This window comes from Phanerochaete carnosa, assembly GCF_000300595.1.
Source record: "Phanerochaete carnosa HHB-10118-sp unplaced genomic scaffold PHACAscaffold_2, whole genome shotgun sequence".
Classification (NCBI taxonomy): Eukaryota; Fungi; Basidiomycota; class Agaricomycetes; order Polyporales; family Phanerochaetaceae; genus Phanerochaete; species Phanerochaete carnosa.
In genome coordinates, this window is record NW_006767629.1 from 3,882,156 (window position 1) to 3,903,781 (window position 21,626).

Sequence of the window (21,626 nt, forward strand, 5' to 3'; positions counted from 1 at the left end):
CCCGATGATTTCTCACATAATTCCTAGTTGTACTGACCTTGAGGGGAAGTTGGTGAGGGCGACCGTGACGATGTCTACGTACCCGACGATTTCCTAACTCGATGATCTGGATCTGAGATTGCTTACATAAGTAGGGCGCGGGGAACCTCTGGCGCCTTTCCTACACCTTTGAGGTTGACAGTCACCACCGCTTACCCCCCGCTCCCGCTCCCGCCCTCGCCCCCTCGACACGTTAGACACTTCTCTCGACTTAGACGGTGTTCTTTACGATGGATTCACAATCCTCTCAAGGCTACTACCAAGGCTATCAGGGCTACTCCGGCTACCAAGGCTATCAGGCAGCGTCGTCGTCCTCCCAGTCCGATGTCAACCCATACCACCAGCCTTACCAAGGGCCGATGTATCCTATTCCTGGTGCCTCCAGCTCGGCCCATCATGCACCTGTTCCTGCCAACGCCTACGAATACGATGTCGGTATTCTTGCACAGCAAAGTGTTTACGTTCCCGGCGCCATGATCGACAAACGCGGGGGAGCAGGAGGCAAGCTGGCGAAGGGCGGGAAGCGCACAACTGTGCTGCGCAAGGGGGCAGGCAAGGTTTGGGAGGATCAAACATTGCTGGAGTGGAATCCTTGTACGCCCAATTTCCTCATCTTGTACTGGCGCTCCCTGACATTTGTTCCAGCTTGGTTCCGTCTGTTCGTCGGAGACTTGAGCAATGATGTATCTGATGACGTGCTAGCGAATGCCTTTAACAAGTACACGTCTTTTCAGAAGGCGAGAGTCATCAGAGATCGTCTCAGCGGAAAGGTGCGCCCACTATTCCCAGTCTTTGTTGTGTATACTAAGCCGGCTATCTTCCAGGCCAAATACGGCTTTGTAGCCTTCTCCGACCCTGAAGACTTCCTGAAAGCTTGGAAAGAAATGGACGGTCAGTATATGCTCAGCTTTGTTTGGTCGGTTGACCCTGAATATCGTGCTTCAGGCAAGTACGTCGGTAACAGACCTATCAAGCTGAAGAAAGCGGATAACTCCCTCAACCCTGTAGAAATTGGCCACCGGAAGGCCAAGCAGCTGGAGAAAGAGCTGAAGAAGAGCAGGCACAAGCCCTACTAGACTGCCTGTTCTCGCTTTGTTCGTTCGACTCTTGAAGGAGTACGTTGTTTCATCATGCGATGCCGTGCAGGCTCACAGTTATTTTTACCTATATGCAACATGCACATAACATAACATGTATCTTATTTTGCACCTCCCAATACACCGTATGATCGGATGCTGTGTGACGAAGATAAGCCAAGTATAGAGTTTATATAGGGGCCTAAAGCGGTTGACTCGTGGAGCTAGCTTTTCGGCACCCGGTCTCCTTTGCAACGACATCCACGCGCTCGCATACCATCCTGCGCAAAGGTGTGCAGCATAAAGATGAACCAGCCCTTCCACGACTGACCACCAGCTTGGGCTTCAGGTGGTTACGACGCTGCTTGGCTTTCGCCCTCCTTGAGATAAGCTGTGAGTGCTTTAGGCTCGCGCAGTTCTTGACAACACGCTTATCTCTCTCAAGCCGTCCCGAAAGATGGCCTGCACAGAAGAGCTCCGGCTACCCGTCGAGCTCCTACTTATCGTATTGCACCAGCTTGACAAAGCATGTCTCTCCGTGTGCTCCTTGGTGTCACGCGATTTCCTTGAACTCTCTCGAGGGATCCTCTTCAGAAAGCTGATCTGTCGCCTGCAACGTAGGCAGCATATCGACTCGTCATATCACCACACCCCCCACCTCCCCGAGTCTTTGGACGATGTGCTCGCCTACCTGCGGGCTAGCTCCGATGTCTGCGCACACATACGCCACTTGTGCCTATGGCGCAAGCTATGGTCTCGCGGTGGAGGCCGCCATGCATTCTTCGAAGAGTCACGACTCGAGACTCTGATCGAGATCATCAAGTGCTTGCCCAACTTGCACACCCTAGAGATGGACGGGATCTCATTTTCAGCCCCAGAATCTCTACTCTTCGGTTCCCCCATCGTGAGCTCCTTGAAGGCACTCCGGTTGATTGGCTGGAAGTTATTCGGTGGGGCCCAGTCCGCTGGGGGCCTCTTCCACCTGCTCAGCCTCTTCGGGGAGGTGGACACCGTGTTCATCTCCTGCATCGACGGCCGCGTCGAAGAGCTCGGAGAGGACACCGCGGCCCTCGCATCGCGCGTCGCGACCAAGATCCACTCGCTCGAAGTGCGTCCGCGGCCCGACATCCTAGAATACCTCGCACTCCTCCCCAACATCTCGACCCTGCACTCGCTCAACCTGCCCGAGATCCCGTACTACGCCCTGGAGCCCTTCTTCGCCGCCGCCGGGCGCTCGCTGCGGCACCTCGCCTTCACGCTGCTCGACTCGCCGAGCCTCGCGCAGTACAAGGCCCAGCTCTCGCCCCCGGACCTCGCGCCGCTCGACCTCGCACTGCTCCCCACACTCGAGTCCGCGAGCATCGCGCTCGGCGCACTCGTCTTCCCAGCGGACCCGGACGCGCGCTCCGACGCCACCGCCGTTGCCCCCACCGCCACCGCCGACGCCACCGTCGACGTCTTCCTGTACGGCACCGCGTACGCGACGCTCGCCGCGCTCGTGCGCGCCTTCGCGCCGACCCTCCACACGCTCACGCTCCGTATCGCGTGCTTACAGATGACGGGCATTTTCGCCGCGCGCCGCCGCGCAGGCGCCGGTGCAGGCGCTGCTGCTGCTGAGCCCGTCCCCGCCGTCGTCGCCGTCGGCGGCGTGCCCCTCCAGGGCGAGTGGACGCTTCTCGACGGCCTCCTCGCCGAGCGCGTCGACGCCGACACAGACGGCGGGCTGCGCGTCGTCCGCCTCAAGGAGTCTGTGCGCGGGCGGTTTGAGAAGGGCGAGCGCGAGCAGCTCGGGCGGCTGCTCCCGCGCCTGGCGAAGAAGGGGGTCCTCGAGTTCGTCTAGCCTGGCGATAACGTTCTCGCCTGCGTGCCTGTCATATTTACTATTCCGACGGTCTCGTGCCTCCCGTCCCTCACCGTTCTCGCGACACCCTTTTCCCTACTTGAGACTTATTTCCGTAGTATGCGAGTTTGCCCACGTTTTTGTATAAGTACATGATTATGTTTTATTCTTTCGCGACACCCTTTTTCCTACTTGAGACTTGTTTCTGTAGTATGCGAGTTGGCCCACGTTTTTGTATAAGTACATGGTTATGTTTTATTCTCACAAAACAGGATACCCCCTTTCATCCACAAATGTTAGGTGATACACGCAGCCTATATCGATGCCTTGCCCCGCGGCTCGAAGGGCAGGAGGATCGCGATGACGCCTCCGCCGATGAACAGCGCCGCGGCGACGAAGATCGGGACGGACGTCTGCAGGTTCGACTCGAGCGCGATGATCGGTGCCTACGTTCAATTTTCGGTTTCAGTCATGTCCTGCAGGGAATGGGGAGGGGATTGGGCACGCACCATGATGCCGAAGATGCGGTTCGAGATCGCGACGAGCGCGTTGCCCGTCCCGCGGTCCTTGGTCGGGAAGAGCTCGGGCGAGACGGCGTAGAGGACGCCGTACATGACGTTCGACGTGAAGGTGTAGCCGCAGTTCCAGCCGAGCAGCGCGTCCGACGTGCGTGACGTCGTGCTCGCGAACAGGAACACGCCCGTCAGCACTGCAGCCAACAGAGGAAAAGAAAAGAAAAGAAAAATGTCAGCTCTGTCGTTTCCTTCTTTTCGAGAGACCGTGGGGAGGAGATGTGGGAGAACGGAAGGGCGCACACACGCACCGGTGGAGACCGCGAGGGTGCCCCGCCGCCCGAGGTACGGCAGCTCGACGAGCCAGCCCGCGAGGAGTGCGCCTGGCACGCCGATCACGCTCAGGATGACTTGCTGTTCCCGGGGGGAGACGCGTCAGCGTCGCGAGAGCAGACAAAATAGAGAAAAACGCGTTTGCGCACGTTGCGATAGGTGATGTTCACGGAGCCGTCGCCGAACTCGGCGCCGCGTGTCTCGAAGCTGTGTGTGCGCGCGTCAGACAGTATATACACCAGGGGAGAGGGCGGTAGAGGAGGACAGAGCGACTCACAAGTACGTGACGAAGCCGTTGTACCTGGACGGGCTGTCAGTGCACGAACGGCGAGAGATGCGATGGTACTGACAGGGGAAACGCGAGCCCGATGAGGCCTGTCAGGAGCAACAGCCGTCGGCTTGGTCAGTCGCGGTTTTTTTTCCTCATCGAAGTCAAAAAGAACAGGGGCAGGACGCACCCCAGACGAGCATCAGCAGCGTCGTCGAGTACGCCAGCTTCCGCGTCGCGAACAGCGAACGCAGGTGCGTCGTGCTCAGGACCCGGAGCTTCCTCAACAGCGCGCCGCGCGCGCTCGTGTCGATGCGCGGCGCATCATCCCCACCCTCCACGCCTGCGTCCGCGCGCGCAGCCTCCTCGACGTCGCGGAGCATCTCGAGCGTGAGGCTGCTCGTGCGTCCGTTGAACGCGGCGAGGGTGTGCACGACCTGCACCGCCTCGGCGTCGCGTCCGCGGCCCATGAGGTACTTGGGCGACTCGTACAGGCGGAAGACGGCGAAGCGGAGGAAGGACAGGACGAGCATGATGCCGCCCATGCAGATCATGAAGTAGCGCCAGCCGCGGTTGTCCGCCCGGGGGCACGTCGCGGGCGTCGTGCCCGCGCACGAGAAGTTCACGATCAGCGGCCACGCGAGCAGGCTCCCCACGAGCTGGCCGAGCGCCCACCAGATGGAGAGCACCGTGAGCAGGTACTGGTGCGAGGCCGGCACGAACTCTGGGCAAAAGGTGAGACGTGCGGTCAGTGACCCGGGAGACCTGGCAAAGAGAGGAAACGGAGGCTGACCGAGGAAGACGGCAGAGTCGACGGGGAGGTTCCCGCCGACGCCTATGCTCCACACCGTGACGAGGGCGCAGAGCGCGACGAGGTTCGGCGCACCGCTCGCGGCGAGGGCGAAGACGCCTGTCAGGAAAAGGGTGATGTTGAAGGCCCAGCTGGTGGGGTCCGATGGTCAGCGGGACATCCGGAACAGAGGGATATACGGATGGCGCACCGTCTGCCCCATACGTCAGCGGCGAGGCCCCAGAAAGCGGCTCCGATGAGGAGACCAATCGCTTGGCCGAGCTTGATCCAAGCACCTGAGCCGCCGAATTCGGCCATGGTGGGAGTGAGGATCAGATTGGTCACGATCTGAAGCGAGTATCAGGCTGCGTAGACGCGCAAACGGCAGGGAGGGCGTACGGGCCATAGGTTATCTCTTGGACCAAGTTAGTACATGCAGTAAAGTGTCCGAGAATTTGTGCTTACGAGAACCATCCAAAGCCCGTAAGGCAGAAGAGATACCACTATGATTGAAAAATCAGGTGAAGTAGCAGATTGTGTGCGAACACGACGGACTTGGTACTTTCCCATCCCAATCTCCTGGATGGCCTGGTTCAGCAGCCGCGCCTTGGCATGGTACACCGGGTCTACTCCAGATTCTTCGCCATCGTAGACGTCCTTGGACTCGGCAAAGATGCCAGGGACGGCGAGGACATCAGGGCTCTTCTCGTTCAGAGAGGCGGCCTTCTCTGGTTCATCCGTGTGCGAAAACGTGTGGCTCATGGCAGAGCTGTCGGAGGGGAGATCGTTCGTTCGGGGTGGGCAGCGCGACTCCGGGGGGGGGTCTTTATAGAGAACGACTTCCTGCTAAACCCTGCCGACCGGGATGAGCGCCAGTGATCGGATGGAGGAGTTCCCTCGCCACAATTGGTGTGCGGCGAGTGATGCGGGCAGGCATCCCTGCCAAAGTCGTTGGGCAAGGTTCGCCTGGAAAGCCACTTTGAGAGCAGGCTTTCATAGAAGCCCATGCAGCACATGCTGCTTTCTGTGCGCGCGTCTAAAGTTTGGGTGCGTTCAAGAGATAAGAGGCTCTCGGTGCATACGAGCGGCCCGGCGAGACGCAAGCCATGCGGGTTCTGTCGAGTGGAAAATGGGGCGAACGGCTATCGACCAACGTGCGTCCGAGAGCGGTCGCCCGAGCCTGTGCCACGACGGCTTGGTTTGGCGGGGGAATCTGGCCAGGACAGCGCAAGTCTTCGTTGGTCCCGGACCAAAACTTCTGTTGGGCCTGTCTGATCTGAGAACAGGGGACCATGTGAGAGACAGCCTGGGAGACAGAAGCCAAGGACGACAGGGTCGCGTGAAAAGCATTCGAACTTTGTCGTCGTGCCACGTGACCCACATCACCGTTGTGGCGCTTGGCGTCTCTCGTCCCGTTCCCGTAATCTCCGGCCGACTCTGTCCTCGCCCCCAGCTTCAGGCCTGGCAAACATTCCGGACGACCAGTCCAACAAGCGAGTAGGGAGAAACTACCACTCCTTTGGCGAGGCAACGAGAGTTTACAGAGGGCAGCGCACGGTCGCGCTCGGATGCCCAAGCTCTGGGGCAACATGGTCGTCTGCCACTATGACAGCACGAAACTGGCAGTCGCGGATTCCAAAAGCCGCCCCCTCGACGCCCTTTGTCTACCGTCGGGCCTCCAAGTGTCCTACACATGAGACGTGCTTCTGTGGCTCGCATATAGTGTGTCCGAACCCCCCAACTCTCTTCGCGCTACGAGAGGAATGTCAGCCGCTCCACGAGACGCCGCCATGGCTCTTCTGCCGGAATATCTGCCCATCAATGTCGCAGAGAAGTCGACAAGTGCGGTGGGTCACAATCGCGTCAGAGCACTAGGAGGGAAACGGACCGCCCCGCGCTTGCGGCATTGCAAGGTCTCGGGAGGCCAAGACGACGACCTGTCAATGGGCGCGCACCCGCTGCTGCAGTTCAAAGATGCCCCAGTACGCCTCGTGTAGCTTCCATCCCACTCGGCCCAGATCTCTTTCCTCGGACACTGGGGCTGCGCTCCCTGCCCGCGTCTCGGGACTCTGGCACATCGGTTTCTCGTCCGTGCACACTACCGACCTGCATTCTCGGCTGTGCGTCTGCCTGGACTGCGTCGGATCGCGCTGGACGGAAATATAGACACGTGTGTTGACGTCCTCGAGCACCTCGAGCGCCCTCGACCTCTGGGTCTCTCATGTCGTGGCGGAGCGGCCTTGAGGCCGTGATTTCGATGCCTTGTTAAGACATAGCGAAGATACTGTAAGACGCGGCTGCTCCCCCTGTACTGCCTATTTAGCACATTTCAGTGGCGAGACGATGCGTTCGTAATCTTGCCACGTGAGTTCACCTTCCACAACTTCTCACCCGCCATCGACATCCCCAGGAACCAGATACATTCTAAGTACCTATATTGCACAGCTAGGATCAGGAAACAGCTGGCGGATAACGGTGCAAACCTCCTCACCATAGTCAGCTCGATATTGTCGTGATACAACGACTGGGCTGTGCGAGCGCGAACTGGCGAGTGGCACACAGGCACAATCTAATACACACGGGGGGATTAGTCTGGGTGCGAAGGGAAAGAGCACGCTGTATAGTTCTAACCTAATACACATGGGGGGATTAGCTATACAGCGCGTAAGCATAAGTGCATACTGCGCAAGAGCGACGAAGGGACTTACTCTGGGTGCGAAGGGAAAGAGCACGCAGAGTGGAGATGCGAGAGGAGTCCTTATATACAAAAAGGAAGCTAATTTGAAAGTCCGCTAGAATGGGGAAGCCTGCCATAAAGAGGTCCGTGCATGGGAGCACTACATATGATTGACCAATCACTATCTACGTATTAGTAGCGCCTAATCTAAGATGTCCACCTTAAGTCCATGCCAGGCGGAATGCCGAGCCAGAGCCACTAGGCGCTTCAACACTCCCCCTTGGCGAGGTGATACGGAACGAGGCCAAGAGACTGGGTGTGACGGTTGTGTACCTCAGCCGGTAAAGGCTTTGTGAGAATATCAGCCAGATTGTCGACACCGGGAATCCTAACAAGTTCGATCAGACCTGCTTCGAATTGCTCGTGAACAGCGTGAGCTTTGACGCGGGTGTGTTTTGTGCGATGCTTGACGTTGGGTGACTGGGCAGCATCAACGACAGATTTGTTGTCGCAGTGGAGAGGGACAGGCTTCGCGAGTGGGTGTTCGATATACTCAGCGAAGATTTCGAGCCACTGTAAATGTCGGACTGCTTCGTCGGCTGCGAAGTACTCTGTGTCAAAGGTGTCTCGAGTCACAGAGCGTTGCTTGCAAGAAGACCAATTGGTCGCGCCTCTACCGAGTTTGTAAACCCAGCCGGATGTTGAGACGGAGTTGTCCTTGTCGTTCGCGAAGTCTGCGTCAGTGTAACCAAGCAAACGGCTATCGGTCTCGTCGTTTTGACCTAGACAGAGTCGATAGTTGGAGGTGCCGCGAAGGTACTTGAGAACATGATAGGCGGCAGCTACGTGTTTCAGTGAAGGGTTTGCCTGGTATTGGCAAAGTCGGGCGATGGCGAAGCCGATGTCGAGACGAGTCCCAAGCATGGCGTACATGAGTGAGCCAAGGAGTGAGCGGTAGAGTTTGATGCGGTCTTGTGGACAGTCTGTGGGGTCTTCCTCATTCTTCTCGAGTACAATGTCAGTGCCAAGTGGTGTGGATGCAGAGTTGCAGTTTTCGTATCTGAATCGTTTGAGAACGGACTCGATGTACGTTTCCTGGTCGAGGTATGTGACTGAACTCCCCCTATCCCTTGTGATGCGGATGCTGAGGTAGTACTTGAGTTCGCCAAGGTTCTTGAGTTGGAACCTTTCCTTCAGGGCCTCTTTCATTTGTTGGATGAGATCGAGGCTGTTTTCCATCATAGTTAGGTCGTCAACGTAAACCACTAAAATTTGAGTGGATCCCCCTCGTTGATGGCGAATGAAGATGGATACGTCGCCGGCGTCATGGCATGCGAATCCAATGTCCTCGAGACAGGCTTTCAGCGTGAGGAACCATGTTTGTCCCGCTTGTTTTAACCCGTATATTGCTTTCCGCAGGTGGCATACTTTGCCTGCGTCCGTTACGAAACCTTCAGGTTGCTCCATGTAGAGCTCCTCGTCGAGTTCTCCGTTCAGATATGCTCTATCAAAGTCGATCTGATGGATTTCCCAGCCTGGATGGTCGCTAGGGCGATGAGGTATCACCAGGACTTCAGACGGGCGACGGAAGCGAAGGTATCTTCGTAATCAATGCCTTGAACTTGCGTGAACCCCTTGGCTACGAGCCTTGCCTTGTAGCAATCCACTTCTCCGTTCTCGTTGCGCTTGACAATGTATACCCATTTGCACTTAATTGCCTTGCGACCCTTAGGTAGGTCGACAAGTTCCCAGGTGCCTTGTTCCAGGAGGCCGTCGATTTTGGCCTGCATGGCAGTCATCCACTCCGCTGAGTCCGGTGCGTCAGCTGCTTGTTTGTAGGTTCGCAGTTCTCCAGCAATGGAGGAGTCGCCTACGATTGCAGCAATGTCGCCTGGTTCCTTGCCTGTGTTCAGTGCTTCCTCGATGTCTGCTTCGGTCGCTCTGGGCCAAATACTCGTCCATTTCTGAGTTGCTTTGCGCTCGTGGGTACCGCGGCAAATGCCTGATGACATTGTAGCATGCTCAGGATTGGTGAAGGGATTGTAGTCCCACGAGGTTGTGTTGGGATTTGGCTGGAGTGGCGGTGGTGCGACAACACGAGAGGGTGAGGCTTTGGTCTTGCCTTTGAATTCAGGCTTGACCGGTGCACTTGGCAGGTTTGGCAGAGCTGGATACAACTCTGTTCAAGGTGTAAGGCGTAGTATCTGGGATGCTGTAGACGGTTTCAGTGTGTTGGGTTGAGTAGGAGGTGGTACAGGCGGTGTCGGCTGCGTAGGAGCCGGTGGCGTGTTAAGGGGTGGTAGTTTGAGTTTGACAGATGGCGGCAGCGTGGATGTAGATCCAGTCGGTTGTGTCGAGGATGGTGAGGGTAGGAGTTTGTTGGGGAAGATTGACTCGTCGAATATCACATCAGTACTCGTGGTGATCTTTCTGCTACGTTTATTCCATAGACGATAACCTTTAGAATTCGTCTTGTAGCTGATAAACACTAGGCTCTCAGCGTTAGCGTCAAGTTTCTTGCATTTATCCCCGGGTATATGGCGATAGGCCTGGCAACCGAAGACCCGGAAGTGGGACACGTCCGGTGTGGTGCCAGTGAGTTGTTCCAAAGGCGTACGCCATGCAATGGCTTTCTTAGGGCCTCTGTTGCATACGTGCACAGCTGTGTGAACAGCTTCTTCCCAGAATCCATGTGATAATCCGGCAGTTTGTAGCATTGACTTAGCGGCCTCTACGAGCATGCGGTTCATGCGCTCAGCTTTGCCGTTTTGCTGTGGGGTACCAGGTATCGTGCGCTCGTGGATGATTCCAGATTTCTTCAACAAGTTGATGAACTCGTTGGACTGGTATTCACCCCCTTGATCTGACCAGAAGACCTTGATGACTGTATTGAACTGTCGTGCGACGAGGGCTACGAAGTCTTTGAACACGGAGAGGAACTCATCCTTTGTTCGTAGATAGTAGACCCAGGTGACGTTGGAGCAGTCGTCGATGAAGGTGGCGAAGTATCGGTGGCCTGTGAGTGATACCACTGACATAGGTCCGTCGAGGTCAGAATGACCGAGGTCAAAGGGTTTGTTAGCGCGTGAGGTGGATGATGTGGGGAATGTACGCCTGTGTGCTTTGCCCAAGACGCAGCCTTCGCAGGGGTACGAAGGTTTATCCATATCGGCGGCAATGAGGCCTTTGACCGGAGAGGAATCAGCAGCTGCAAGCTTGCGTACCGCCTCCCAGTTCAGGTGACCAAACCAGTGATGGATAATGTCGAGCGAAGTGGCGTTGTGCGTGGAGACCGCGACAGATGGTGGAGGTGGAGTAAGGTCCAACCAATACTGTCTGCGGGACTTAATGCCTATGCCAAACATGGTGTGACCATGCTTGATTATGGCTCGTCCTTTCCCAAAGATGAGATCAAAGCCTTTGTCTTCGATACATGAGACATATTAGCCGTCCGGACATTGCAGGGCTGTAGAGAACGTTCTCTAGCCTGATGTTTACTGGTTTATTGTCAACAAGCATGGTGCTCTCGACAATGCCTGAACCGAGTGTGCTTACTTGCATTTTCGCCTTGTTTGCTAGTGTTGCATATGTAGGTGACGCGAAGGCGGTGTACTCAGCAAAGTCGTTCAGGTTGTTCGTAATGTGTCGTGTACAGCCGGAGTCTAACATCCAGCGTTTCACACCATGGAGATATCAGGAAGCGGAGTGAATTTTGGCCTCAGGAGCAGTGGCTCCTTCGGTGGTGACTACATGTACAGATGCGTGACCAGTACTACTACCGGACGGGTTACTTCTACCGTCCTGGGCTTTGCCATTGCTGCCCTTCTGCACCTCATTGGTGGCGGCCTTTTTCTTTCTGCAGTCCTGCTTGTAGTGGCCTTTGTAGTGGCAGAAGTTGCACTTGCCCTTCTTGCCGTCAGGTTTGCCAGTCTTGGCTTTTCCTGAGGTAGACGCCTTCGGTGCGTGGAAGGCGGCGACATCGGTGCTGAAGCTGCAATGTTTCGCTTCGTCAAGGAGACGATTGCGGATGTCGTCGAGCTTCAAGTCGGCGGGCTTGGTGACTGCAAGGATGGGCTCCACAACGTTGTTGAACGAATCGGGGAGGGCCGTGAGCAGGCCGAATATCTGCAGGAGCTCCGGGGTTTGTAGGATCCTGGAGGCGCTGACCTCTTGCCAGAGTCGGGCGCGTTTGTCGAGTTGGGCAGCAAGGTCGCTGCTGTCCGTGATGGCATGCGAGAAGTACGCACGGAACTTGACGAATGCCGACATGGTGGTGGAGGCGGCATAGTTGTTCTTCAGCTTCTTCCACAGCGCTGCAGCTGTGATGTCCACTGGGTTTGCGAGGTGCAGGAGCTCGTCGCCGAGCGTGCTGAGGATGTAAAACCTCGCGTATGCGTTTGTCATCTCCCATGCTTCGACGTCCGCAGCGGAGACGGTGCTGCTTTGGACGGGGATTCTCTCGGTGCCGTCGACGACCTTCCATGCGCGTGCAGCAATAAAGTACTGCTGCATCATCAGGGACCAGCGGGGGTAGTCGCTGGAACCTTTGAGCTTTCCGATCGCGTCGAGTTTCATTGACAGCGGACCGGTGGCTGATGCAAACGCGGAGGCGGAGGACATTGTTGTCGTGCGGCAAGGTGCGGTTGACGCGGATTGAGAGAGTGTAGTGGGAGCAGCGGGAGTGTGACATGTAGGACGGGGTGCAGGTGTCAGTGCAGTTGGTGAAGGTGGGCGTGTAGCTGGTGGGCTAGACATACACTTGGGTACAACCCTAGTGTGCGTGTGCGATGTGGATTAACACTTGAGGTAAAGACCCTGAGGTGTTATGGAGCTAGTGTGCGGCTGGTACCGGATCTCTTCAAGTGAAGACTCGTAAGGAATGGAGGGTAGTTGGGGGCCAGTTACAAGCCGGGGCTCATAACCTATTGTTGCGATACGACGACTGGGCTGCGCGAGCGCAAACTGGTGAGTGGCACGTGGGCACGATCTAATACACACGGGAAGATTAGTCTGGGTGCGAAGGGAAAGAGCACGCTGTATAGTTCTAACCTAATACACACGGGGGGATTAGCTATACAGCGCGTAAGCATAAGTGCATACTGCGCAAGAGCGGCGAAGGGACTTACTCTGGGTGCGAAGGGAAAGAGCACGCAGAGTGGGGATGCGAGAGGAGTCCTTATATACAAAAAGGAAGCTAATTTGAAAGTCCGCTAGAATGGGGAAGCCTGCCATAAAGAGGTCCATGCGTGGGAGCACTACATATGATTGTCCAATCACTATCTACGTATTAGTAGCGCCTAATCTAAGATGTCCACCTTAAGTCCATGCCAGGCGGAACGCCAAGCCAGAGCCACTAGGCACTTCAACACTCGAGACATGTGTTGAATTTTGGGACTCGCATATTTCGAGCTCGTGTTCACCAGCGCCTCATGCGTACATTGTTTCCCCACCACATCACGTGCTCAAGCGCCGTCACGCTTCGCAGAGGATGCACCTGCTAAATCTATCTCCTCTGCGCAGACTCCAGCAGAGAACAAAATCGAGGCACAGTTCTCTAGCAAATAGTTTTAATAAACAGTATGTGCCTCGATTTTGAGCGATATTGCTCCCTTTCCCAAGAAGATAGAGTTGCAAGAATAAAGCAGCGGAGCTGACATAATCATTAAGTTCAACGATTATTGTTCCATCTATGTGCATATTCAGAGCTTACATTATATTCTTCGCACGATCACATGCCTGTCAAGTGTGATGAGACTAGAGGGAAATGAACCAGGTCTTTCTTAGTTACTATATTTTGTGCCCACGTTCGCTCCTAAGACATTCGTGGTGTAGATCAATGCGAGCGCTTTCTTCTCTCGACGATGTAGCCCACGACGGCGACTCGTATCTTCAGCAACATGCCCTCAGCTGCGTCGCGGGTCGTTCCCATTGGGCGATGTCGACGGCGATCGGACACCACTTCCTCAAGGCTGGCACTGTCCCCAAGCTAACCGAGACTCGAGCGGCGGCGCATCTGTAGAGAGAGCGAGACCTCAGGCCTCAGAGATGAATCACGGGCATGTACAATGAGCTGGTGCAGACAGATACGATGGTGCCTATGCCCCAGCATAGGCCTCAGGGCGCGTCCTTCGGTCGTCCAGCGCGCAATTCCGGGCGGAAGCTAAATATTGCGTTTTGGCCCACTACGGTGTTACTCCAAAATTTTGGCAGCCGAGAGTAAACCGCACGCCAGCTCGGAAAAACTGAGTGATCATGACGTCGAGAGACATTAGGGATGCTCCTTCAAGGGGACGTACGAGTGGTCGGCACAGACCACAAGCGACTGCCCGACGGGATCGCCCATGGGGCCTGTACAACACGTCTCACCCTCCAAAAGATGCATCGGCAGCTATTGTTGCGCACACCAGTGATTTTCCGACGCTCAGATCTGCAGAGACGTCCCTATACAGTACAAGAGACAGCTTCGCTCCGCTACGCGACAAATATTGTCCCGGTAGCAGCTGTTCTCGCGATCGAGGTTGGCGTCTTCGCGGCTAGTGTATGCTCACTCACTTGCATTCCCCGCCCTAGGCTGTGCGAAAATATAGATTCACATAGGTTTTTGTTTTTCGAGCCTTCTAGTTCTCGACCGCCTGCGGTGGCTCGGGCGCAGGCGGCTAGCAGGATGAAACTGGAGCGGTGGGGTAAGCGGAAGTAACAGGAGATTTAGGGTCGATCAGGGGCATGCAGCGCTGGGTATATAAAGAGCAAGGTTGGGAACAGGGCATGTAAGGGGTTAGCAAATTGTAAGGAACCAGTTACTTACTTTCAGGCCATCTGGTTAAAGATACGAGTAATACTTGGCGCGACGTTCGAGCTCAAACTCGTCAGGCGCTCCAGTGCGCGCCCACCGCCACCGTGTGAGACACGGCAGCGCCCAGAAAAGGCTCTTTGCGCTCGTCCTTGCGGCTCCTGTGGGAAACGACCAGCCGCGTGCGCCCCTCCCGTACAGGTTTCGATCGGCCATCGAGACTTCCGCAGTTACAACCCATCTAGCGAGCTAAGCACCGTACGCGAGGTTGCAGAACTTGGGCACTGTTGTCCTACCGGTACCTTTCCGTATTCTCAAGCTAAATCAGCCCGTATGGTGTACCCACGAGCGAATGGGAAGACTTGCGAGGTTGGTAGGTGGCAAGCATGGATAACAAGCTCAGCACCTTTGACGCTGACAACTGAACTCCCCAGACGTACTGTATATAGCAAGCGAAGTGAGGCGCGTCCGCCCAAGCTGGTAGTCATCTCACCGACACCTGAGACACATTTCTCACTACTTCTCAATGACACTCGCAGCGGGCAATCAGTCAATGGCTACGTGGGTACGTCGCACCATCCCCGTTCGCTGCAGCAGTGTTGTACCGGTCAGCGACTGGTCACTGGTCGCTCTAGTCAATAGTCCTAAGCAACTCTAAACTGTCTTCGCAAACGTCGCCTTGAGGCGGGTGGGAAAATCGCGTTCCGAATCAGACATGACCGTAACTAACCGGTTTCCGGGTCTCCCTCTAGGTAGCCAATGACGTCATAAAACATCATCGAACAGCGCTCAATACTCGGCTTCCCGACGTCCGACACTGGTTGGGCGGGTTGAACGTCTCAAGCGACGGCGGAAGTGCGAGCTTTCGGACTCGTCTCACTTCGTTCACACTAATGCCTGTGAAGTTTTCGAACTCTGTGTTCTGTAAGTTGGCTGGGAAACACGGGGATGTCTACATATGTCGTTATAAGTACTGATGGAATATAAATCAATTTCTATAGGCCCGTTCCTACGCCGATTTCAATCTCCGGCGATCATGGTCAGGCGTCCGAGCCTCCACGATCTCTCCGCGGAACTTGGTCAAGCCTGAGGGCCATACACTCAACAAACTCAGCAGAGCGTCATCAATTTCGAGCATTCGACACTGCGCTCCGAGACTCACCAGCCGTGCCTGGTTGCTGCGCCCTGCGGGGACCACGTGCGTCTTGACTGCGTCCCACTTGGGCAAGAAATACAACGTAAGCTTGCGAGAAACCGGCGCGGGCGCGGGACGAGTCTAAGTTGCTCCCTCGTATATCCGTGTCTTACATATGAAACCTCTACGCCGATCAGAGACTACCGAGACCAATGTCTCAGGAGTTGCTTGGTGCCTGTGGAACATGAGACAAGGCCTTCATAACACCGAGAACGTTCGTCATTAAGTGATTATTACAGACTTATGGTGGATAGATAGCCATGGTTCAATGTCTCGGCGCAGGGGATGATCTGCCGAGGTGCCGGTGATGGCTAGTCACAGCGAGTGTCACAGGGAGTGTGACGGGTATGTCACTACTCACGGACGGCACCCCGGCTTCCATGCCGAAATCGAACCATGGCTATCTATCCACCATACAGACTACTTTCTACTAACAGATCTTTACAAGAAGACAAGTGCTGCTAGCAACAAACAGCTCGAGATGATCATGACATGATCGGATTTGCTCTTACTTGTTCCAGTAAGCATCGTCGGTCTTATCTTTACCCGCATGCAGTATACGCAAGGAAAGGCTAACTATAGCTAGAGATCATGGCAAGGAAAGCTGCTTTTGTACAGTCCTACGCAGATGGCATGTCGGAGCCGTTGGAAGATCAGAGTTGACGCGAGTGACATCGTGATCGCCCTGACTGGGGCAAATTTCTCGGTATTTATATCCTTCAGAGCAGCATCGACCCTTCATACCATCTCCACCCGAGGAGCAGCCTTGTTCTCACCTGCCATGGTCTCAGCCGCTCTCCTTGCCACCATCTCCGGCGTGCTTGGCTATGCCCTGGCCCAGCAAGCCGCCCCGCCGCCCGCTGCTCTCGCTTATACCCCGTTGAGCTCCCCGTGTCCCGCCAACTTGACTCTGGTCAGGTCCGCAGGAGGCAAGAACTCAACTCTTAGCCCTCAAGAGTCAGCCTATGTTGCCGAGCGCCGGCGCAAAGTCCTTCCAGGCGCTTTCAAGACCTACCTCTCTGTCGTCGAGCGCAGCGCCGATCAGCAGAACATCCCGCTTCCCCAATACTTGACGACCATCCTCGGCGGACAGGAACACCTCCCGACCATGTCTATATCAATGAGCGGTGGAGGCATGCGCGCGGCAATATTCCACGCGGCCATGCTGAACGCGTTCGATGCGCGCAACGCCACATCGGCTGGCGCCGGATTAGCAGGACTGCTGCAAGCCTCCACTTACCTCAACGCCCTGTCCGGCGGCTCCTGGACCATGCTATCTATGCTGCAGGCCAACTTCCCGACAATCCAAGATCTGGTCTTCGGCACAGATTCCGGCCCTGGGGGAGAGCCCACTGGCGGCTGGAACAGCAACTTCGGCATCGCGACCATCTCCTCGAATACGACCGTGGAGGACGATTTTGTCGAAGTCCTGCTCACGGAGATAGCTGGAAAGTACGAGGCAGGTTTTCCGGTCACGGTTGCGGACGTATGGTCGCGTGCATTAGCGAGGCACTTTACCAATGGCACGACTCCGAGCAATTTCTTTGCGACGAATGTGACACATGGAGCTGGCCTGAGGATGTCGAGTATCATTGATTTGTGAGTATGGATTTGGTTGTTGAACATAGGGCACTGATGAATGTCTTCTCAGGCCCGAGTTTACGAATTACACCTTGCCCTTCCCGACCGTTACCGCCGACACCATATCGACGCTCCAGAACAATTCAGATTTAGCTCCTTTGGCCGTATCGCCACTTTCCAATCCCATCTATGAGATCAACCTCTGTGAGTATGGCTGGCACATGGCGTCATCGGTCTCGACTGCTAATCGGGAAACGTAGTTGAATTCGGGTCATTCGATGATGTGCTGCACTCGTTCATTCCCATATCCTTGCTAGGCTCGCAGAATGGAACGTGTGTCACAAATTTTGACCAGATCTCGTTCGTCCAAGCTGTATCCTCCGACTTATTTAGTACCGATAATACCTCTGTGAGTCGCAAGGTTCAGTTCGCTCATGCATCAGTAGCTGACTTGACGTTTAAGGCGGCGTCATTGGACGATTCTCTCCTCGGGCCAGTGGTCGCCGCCCTAAATGAGAACTTCGAGCAGCCCGGTATTCGGCTGGACTCTGCTGCCATTCCCAATCCATTTATGGGCATCGAACCGGAAAAGTTTATTGACCACAACGAGACGATACTCGTCCTCGCTGACGGAGGCTCCGACGGCGAAAATGTACCATTTCAGCCGGCACTGGTGAAGGAGCGATCGGTGGACGTCATCATCGCTATCGATGTCGTAAGGTTTTTCTCCTGCTCTTATTTAAACGGATTCGGCTTACGTTCCATGGCACTAGTCCTCTGACACAGTGGATAGCTTTGCAGACGGCTCCTCACTTGTTGTACGTACCATATCGGTCATATCTGGCGTCTGCAGTGTGCTTATCAACACAACAGCTGACACAAGAGCGCGTCGCGCAGTTCTCGCACCAGTACTCCTTCCCTCCCGTCCCGTCCAGCACAGAAGTGTTCGTCGCGCAGAACCTCACAACGCGCCCCACATTCTTCGGCTGCAACACCTCTCTCGACGTGCCGCTCGTGGTATACTTCGCGAACGGCGGACCCCCACTCGGCCAGACACCTGTGACGAACATCTCGACCTTGGTGGAAGCTGTCCCACAGCAGCAGGTCCAAAGTATCATGGACCAGGTATTCGACATCGCGACACAGGGCATACCGATAAATGGAGTCGAGAAGGACCCCAAGTTCCCGCTGTGTCTTGCATGTGCAGTTGCGGACAGGACGCGGGCCAGGCTGGGCAAGAAGAGAGAAGGGGTGTGCGAGACCTGCATGACGGAATACTGTTACAACTAAGGGACTTTACATATTTATTGTAAGAGCCTGCCAGTAGTGCGAGGACTTTGTCGTCGGATCTCTCATGCGTCGGATCTCTCATGGACAGATTTTGAACACGATTTTCACCCAGTATACTAGTTGATGTAGCGAGATGTAAGGCAGACGACGGGCGTTCAGCAATGGTAGCAGAGTGAGCGTGAGTAACCATCCGGTGTCTCCATCGCCGTAGTCTCCTACCAGGCTGCGTAGCGCCGTCGTCCGAACAAGCTGTGGCCCGGGAGCCTGATGCAACCGCACTGACCATAACCCAGACCTTCGTACGCGTTTCCTCCTCAGTAAATCCCGCTATCTGCCACTTCCAGGGAACAGTATAGCTATCCCCGGTGCTAATTAGTAGTAACTTAGAGTATAAGTATCCTAAGAGACTGACAACCCACCTGATCAGGCTGTTATGGCAGGTTAGGGCTTGCCGCCACGAAGGCGACGCGCGCGAGCTCCCGTTCTAAGTGTCATAGCCATCCCAACCACCACCTACTAAGCCCTGTACTCCCACTCGGCAACATGCCGCCGCGGCGAGCGCACTCGCACGCGCTTTCAACTTTCTACGTTCACCTTCCAGATTTCGAGTCTGCTGTCGTGTCCGATTTATTCTGAAATCCAGTCTACAAAGCTCCGTAGATGGCTGTGGAAAGGCATCCACTAACAGAGAGCTAGGAAGCACCCACGTCGGCCAGCTACATTAGGCATCTCGGATCAAATGCTGATAAGATAACAAAGAACAAGGCGGGACGGCACAATGCCACGATCAACGAACTGTTTCAACCGCGACCGCCCTGCGTACCAGTGCATACCATACATGTCGGAGCCGTCGGGACAACAGAAAGGACACAGGTGGCACCGCCCTGGTTGGAGCGAACTCCCCGGTATTTATATCCTTCAGAGCAGCATCGACCCTTCATACCATCTCCACCCGAGGAGCAGCCTTGTTCTCACCTGCCATGGTCTCAGCCGCTCTCCTTGCCACCATCTCCGGCGTGCTTGGCTATGCCCTGGCCCAGCAAGCCGCCCCGCCGCCCGCTGCTCTCGCTTATACCCCGTTGAGCTCCCCGTGTCCCGCCAACTTGACTCTGGTCAGGTCCGCAGGAGGCAAGAACCCAACTCTTAGCCCTCAAGAGTCAGCCTATGTTGCCGAGCGCCGGCGCAAAGTCCTTCCAGGCGCTTTCAAGACCTACCTCTCTGTCGTCGAGCGCAGCGCCGATCAGCAGAACATCCCGCTTCCCCACTACTTGACGACCATCCTCGGCGGACAGGGACACCTCCCGACCATGTCTATATCAATGAGCGGCGGAGGCATGCGCGCGGCAATATTCCACGCGGCCATGCTGAACGCGTTCGATGCGCGCAACGCCACATCAGCTGACGCCGGATTAGCAGGACTGCTGCAAGCCTCCACTTACACCCACGCCCTGTCCGCCGGTGCTTGGACCATGCTATCTATGCTGCAGGCCAACTTCCCGACAATCCAAGATCTGGTCTTCGGCACAGATTCCGGCCCTGGGGGAGAGCCCACTGGCGGCTGGAACAGCAACTTCGGCATCGCGACCATCTCCTCGAATACGACCGTGGAGGACGATTTTGTCGAAGTCCTGCTCACGGAGATAGCCGGAAAGTTTCAGGCGGGTTTTCCGGTCACGATTGGGGACGTATGGTCGCGTGCATTAGCGAGGCACTTTACCAATGGCACGACTCCGAGCAATTTCTTTGCGACGAATGTGACACATGGAGCTGGCCTGAGGATGTCGAGTATCATTGATTTGTGAGTATGGATTTGGTTGTTGAACATAGGGCACTGATGAATGTCTTCTCAGGCCCGAGTTTACGAATCACGCCTTGCCCTTCCCGACCGTTACTACCGACACCATATCGACGTTCCAGAACAATTCAGATTTGATTCCTATGGGCATATCGCCACTTTCCAATCCCATCTATGAGATCAACCTCTGTGAGTATGGCTGGCACATGGCGTCATCGGTCTCGACTGCTGATTGGGAAACGTAGTTGAATTCGGGTCATTCGATGATGTGCTGCACTCGTTCATTCCCATATCCTTGCTAGGCTCGCAGAATGGAACGTGTGTCACAAATTTTGACCAGATCTCGTTCGTCCAAGCTGTATCCTCCGACCTATTCAGTTCCGATAATACCTCTGTGAGCCGCAAGGTTCAGTTCGCTCATGCATCAATAACTGACTCGACGTTTCAGACGGTATCGTTGAACGATTCTCTCCTCGGCTCAGTGGTCGCCGTCCTAAATGAGAACTTCGAGCAGCCTGGTATTCGGCTGGACTCTGCTGCCATCCCCAATCCGTTCATGGGCATCGAACCGGAAAAGTTTATTGACCACAATCAGACGATACTAGTCTTCGCAGATGGAGACTCCGACGGCGAAAATGTACCATTTCAGCCGGCACTGGTGAAGGAGCGATCGGTGGACGTCATCATCGCTATCGATGTCGTAAGGCCTTCCCTTTACTCAAGTTTTAATGAATTCGACTTACGTTCCATGGCACTAGTCCTCTGACATAGCGGATAACTTTGCAAACGGCTCCGCACTTGTTGTACGTACCATATCGGTCACATTTGGCGTCCGCAGTGTGCTTATCAACACAACAGGTGGCGCAAGAACGCGTCGCGCAGTTCTCGCACCAGTACTCCTTCCCTCCCGTCCCGTCCAGCACAGAAGTGTTCGTCGCGCAGAACCTCACAACGCGCCCCACATTCTTCGGCTGCAACACCTCTCCCGACGTGCCGCTCTTGGTATACTTCGCGAACGGCGGGCCCCCACTCGGCCAGACACCTGTGACGAATTTCTCGACCTTGGTGGAAGCTGTCCCACAGCAGCAGGTCCAAAGTATCATGGACCAGGTATTCGACATCGCGACACAGGGCATACCGATAAATGGAGTCGAGAAGGACCCCAAGTTCCCGCTGTGTCTTGCATGTGCAGTTGCGGACAGGACGCGGGCCAGGATGGGCAAGAAGAGAGAAGGGGTGTGCGAGACCTGCATGACGGAATACTGTTACAACTAAGGGACTTTACATATTTATTGTAAGAGCCTGCCAGTAGTGCGAGGACTTTGTCGTCGGATCTTTCATGGACAGATTTTGAACACGATTTTCCCCAGTATACTAGTTGATGCAGCAAGATGTAAGGCAGACGACGGGCGTTCAGCAATGGTAGCAGAGTGAGCGTGA

The 21,626-nt window shown here is 55.5% G+C and overlaps 4 protein-coding genes across 4 annotated transcripts; 3 read left to right on the top strand and 1 right to left on the bottom strand.

Moving 5' to 3' along the window:
- The first annotated feature begins 209 nt into the window (after positions 1–209).
- Positions 210–1,250, top strand: PHACADRAFT_250802 (uncharacterized protein). The gene is made up of 4 exons (XM_007392462.1): positions 210–633; positions 685–809; positions 864–930; positions 985–1,250. Exons 1-4 carry the CDS (start codon positions 270–272, stop codon positions 1,113–1,115), a joined length of 687 nt encoding a protein of 228 aa, XP_007392524.1. The 5' UTR covers positions 210–269; the 3' UTR covers positions 1,116–1,250.
- A 296-nt stretch (positions 1,251–1,546) lies between these two features.
- PHACADRAFT_138348 (uncharacterized protein) lies at positions 1,547–5,890 on the bottom strand. Its single transcript, XM_007392463.1, has 12 exons — positions 5,414–5,890; positions 5,324–5,361; positions 5,258–5,273; positions 5,070–5,206; positions 4,862–5,010; positions 4,259–4,792; positions 4,151–4,175; positions 4,078–4,101; positions 3,950–4,007; positions 3,779–3,881; positions 3,465–3,664; positions 1,547–3,401 (listed from the first exon to the last, which is right to left on the bottom strand). The coding sequence occupies exons 1-12, from the start codon at positions 5,618–5,620 to the stop codon at positions 3,270–3,272; spliced, it is 1,623 nt and encodes a 540-aa protein (XP_007392525.1). The 5' UTR covers positions 5,621–5,890; the 3' UTR covers positions 1,547–3,269.
- A 10,398-nt stretch (positions 5,891–16,288) lies between these two features.
- PHACADRAFT_138350 (uncharacterized protein) lies at positions 16,289–18,575 on the top strand. Its single transcript, XM_007392464.1, has 6 exons — positions 16,289–17,119; positions 17,172–17,305; positions 17,362–17,510; positions 17,565–17,816; positions 17,875–17,919; positions 17,975–18,575. The coding sequence occupies exons 1-6, from the start codon at positions 16,302–16,304 to the stop codon at positions 18,389–18,391; spliced, it is 1,815 nt and encodes a 604-aa protein (XP_007392526.1). The 5' UTR covers positions 16,289–16,301; the 3' UTR covers positions 18,392–18,575.
- A 783-nt stretch (positions 18,576–19,358) lies between these two features.
- PHACADRAFT_206193 (uncharacterized protein) lies at positions 19,359–21,626 on the top strand. Its single transcript, XM_007392465.1, has 6 exons — positions 19,359–20,189; positions 20,242–20,375; positions 20,432–20,580; positions 20,635–20,886; positions 20,945–20,989; positions 21,045–21,626. Exons 1-6 carry the CDS (start codon positions 19,372–19,374, stop codon positions 21,459–21,461), a joined length of 1,815 nt encoding a protein of 604 aa, XP_007392527.1. The 5' UTR covers positions 19,359–19,371; the 3' UTR covers positions 21,462–21,626.

What these genes read in the sequence shown, in the direction of transcription:
- PHACADRAFT_250802 (XM_007392462.1), top strand. Translation starts at nt 270, where the DNA reads ATGGATTCACAATCCTCTCAAGGCTACTACCAAGGCTATCAGGGCTAC. An exon ending in ATTGCTGGAGTGGAATCCTT is followed by an intron (nt 634 to 684) that starts GTACGCCCAATT and finishes CATTTGTTCCAG; the next exon opens with CTTGGTTCCGTCTGTTCGTC. An exon ending in AGCTTGGAAAGAAATGGACG is followed by an intron (nt 931 to 984) that starts GTCAGTATATGC and finishes ATCGTGCTTCAG; the next exon opens with GCAAGTACGTCGGTAACAGA.
- PHACADRAFT_138350 (XM_007392464.1), top strand. Translation starts at nt 16,302, where the DNA reads ATGGTCTCAGCCGCTCTCCTTGCCACCATCTCCGGCGTGCTTGGCTAT. An exon ending in ATGTCGAGTATCATTGATTT is followed by an intron (nt 17,120 to 17,171) that starts GTGAGTATGGAT and finishes ATGTCTTCTCAG; the next exon opens with GCCCGAGTTTACGAATTACA. An exon ending in TTAGTACCGATAATACCTCT is followed by an intron (nt 17,511 to 17,564) that starts GTGAGTCGCAAG and finishes TTGACGTTTAAG; the next exon opens with GCGGCGTCATTGGACGATTC.
- PHACADRAFT_206193 (XM_007392465.1), top strand. Translation starts at nt 19,372, where the DNA reads ATGGTCTCAGCCGCTCTCCTTGCCACCATCTCCGGCGTGCTTGGCTAT. An exon ending in ATGTCGAGTATCATTGATTT is followed by an intron (nt 20,190 to 20,241) that starts GTGAGTATGGAT and finishes ATGTCTTCTCAG; the next exon opens with GCCCGAGTTTACGAATCACG. An exon ending in CAAACGGCTCCGCACTTGTT is followed by an intron (nt 20,990 to 21,044) that starts GTACGTACCATA and finishes TCAACACAACAG; the next exon opens with GTGGCGCAAGAACGCGTCGC.
- PHACADRAFT_138348 (XM_007392463.1), bottom strand. Translation starts at nt 5,620, where the DNA reads ATGAGCCACACGTTTTCGCACACGGATGAACCAGAGAAGGCCGCCTCT. An exon ending in TTGGGATGGGAAAGTACCAA is followed by an intron (nt 5,362 to 5,413) that starts GTCCGTCGTGTT and finishes TTTCAATCATAG; the next exon opens with TGGTATCTCTTCTGCCTTAC. An exon ending in TGAACATCACCTATCGCAAC is followed by an intron (nt 3,882 to 3,949) that starts GTGCGCAAACGC and finishes CCCCGGGAACAG; the next exon opens with CAAGTCATCCTGAGCGTGAT.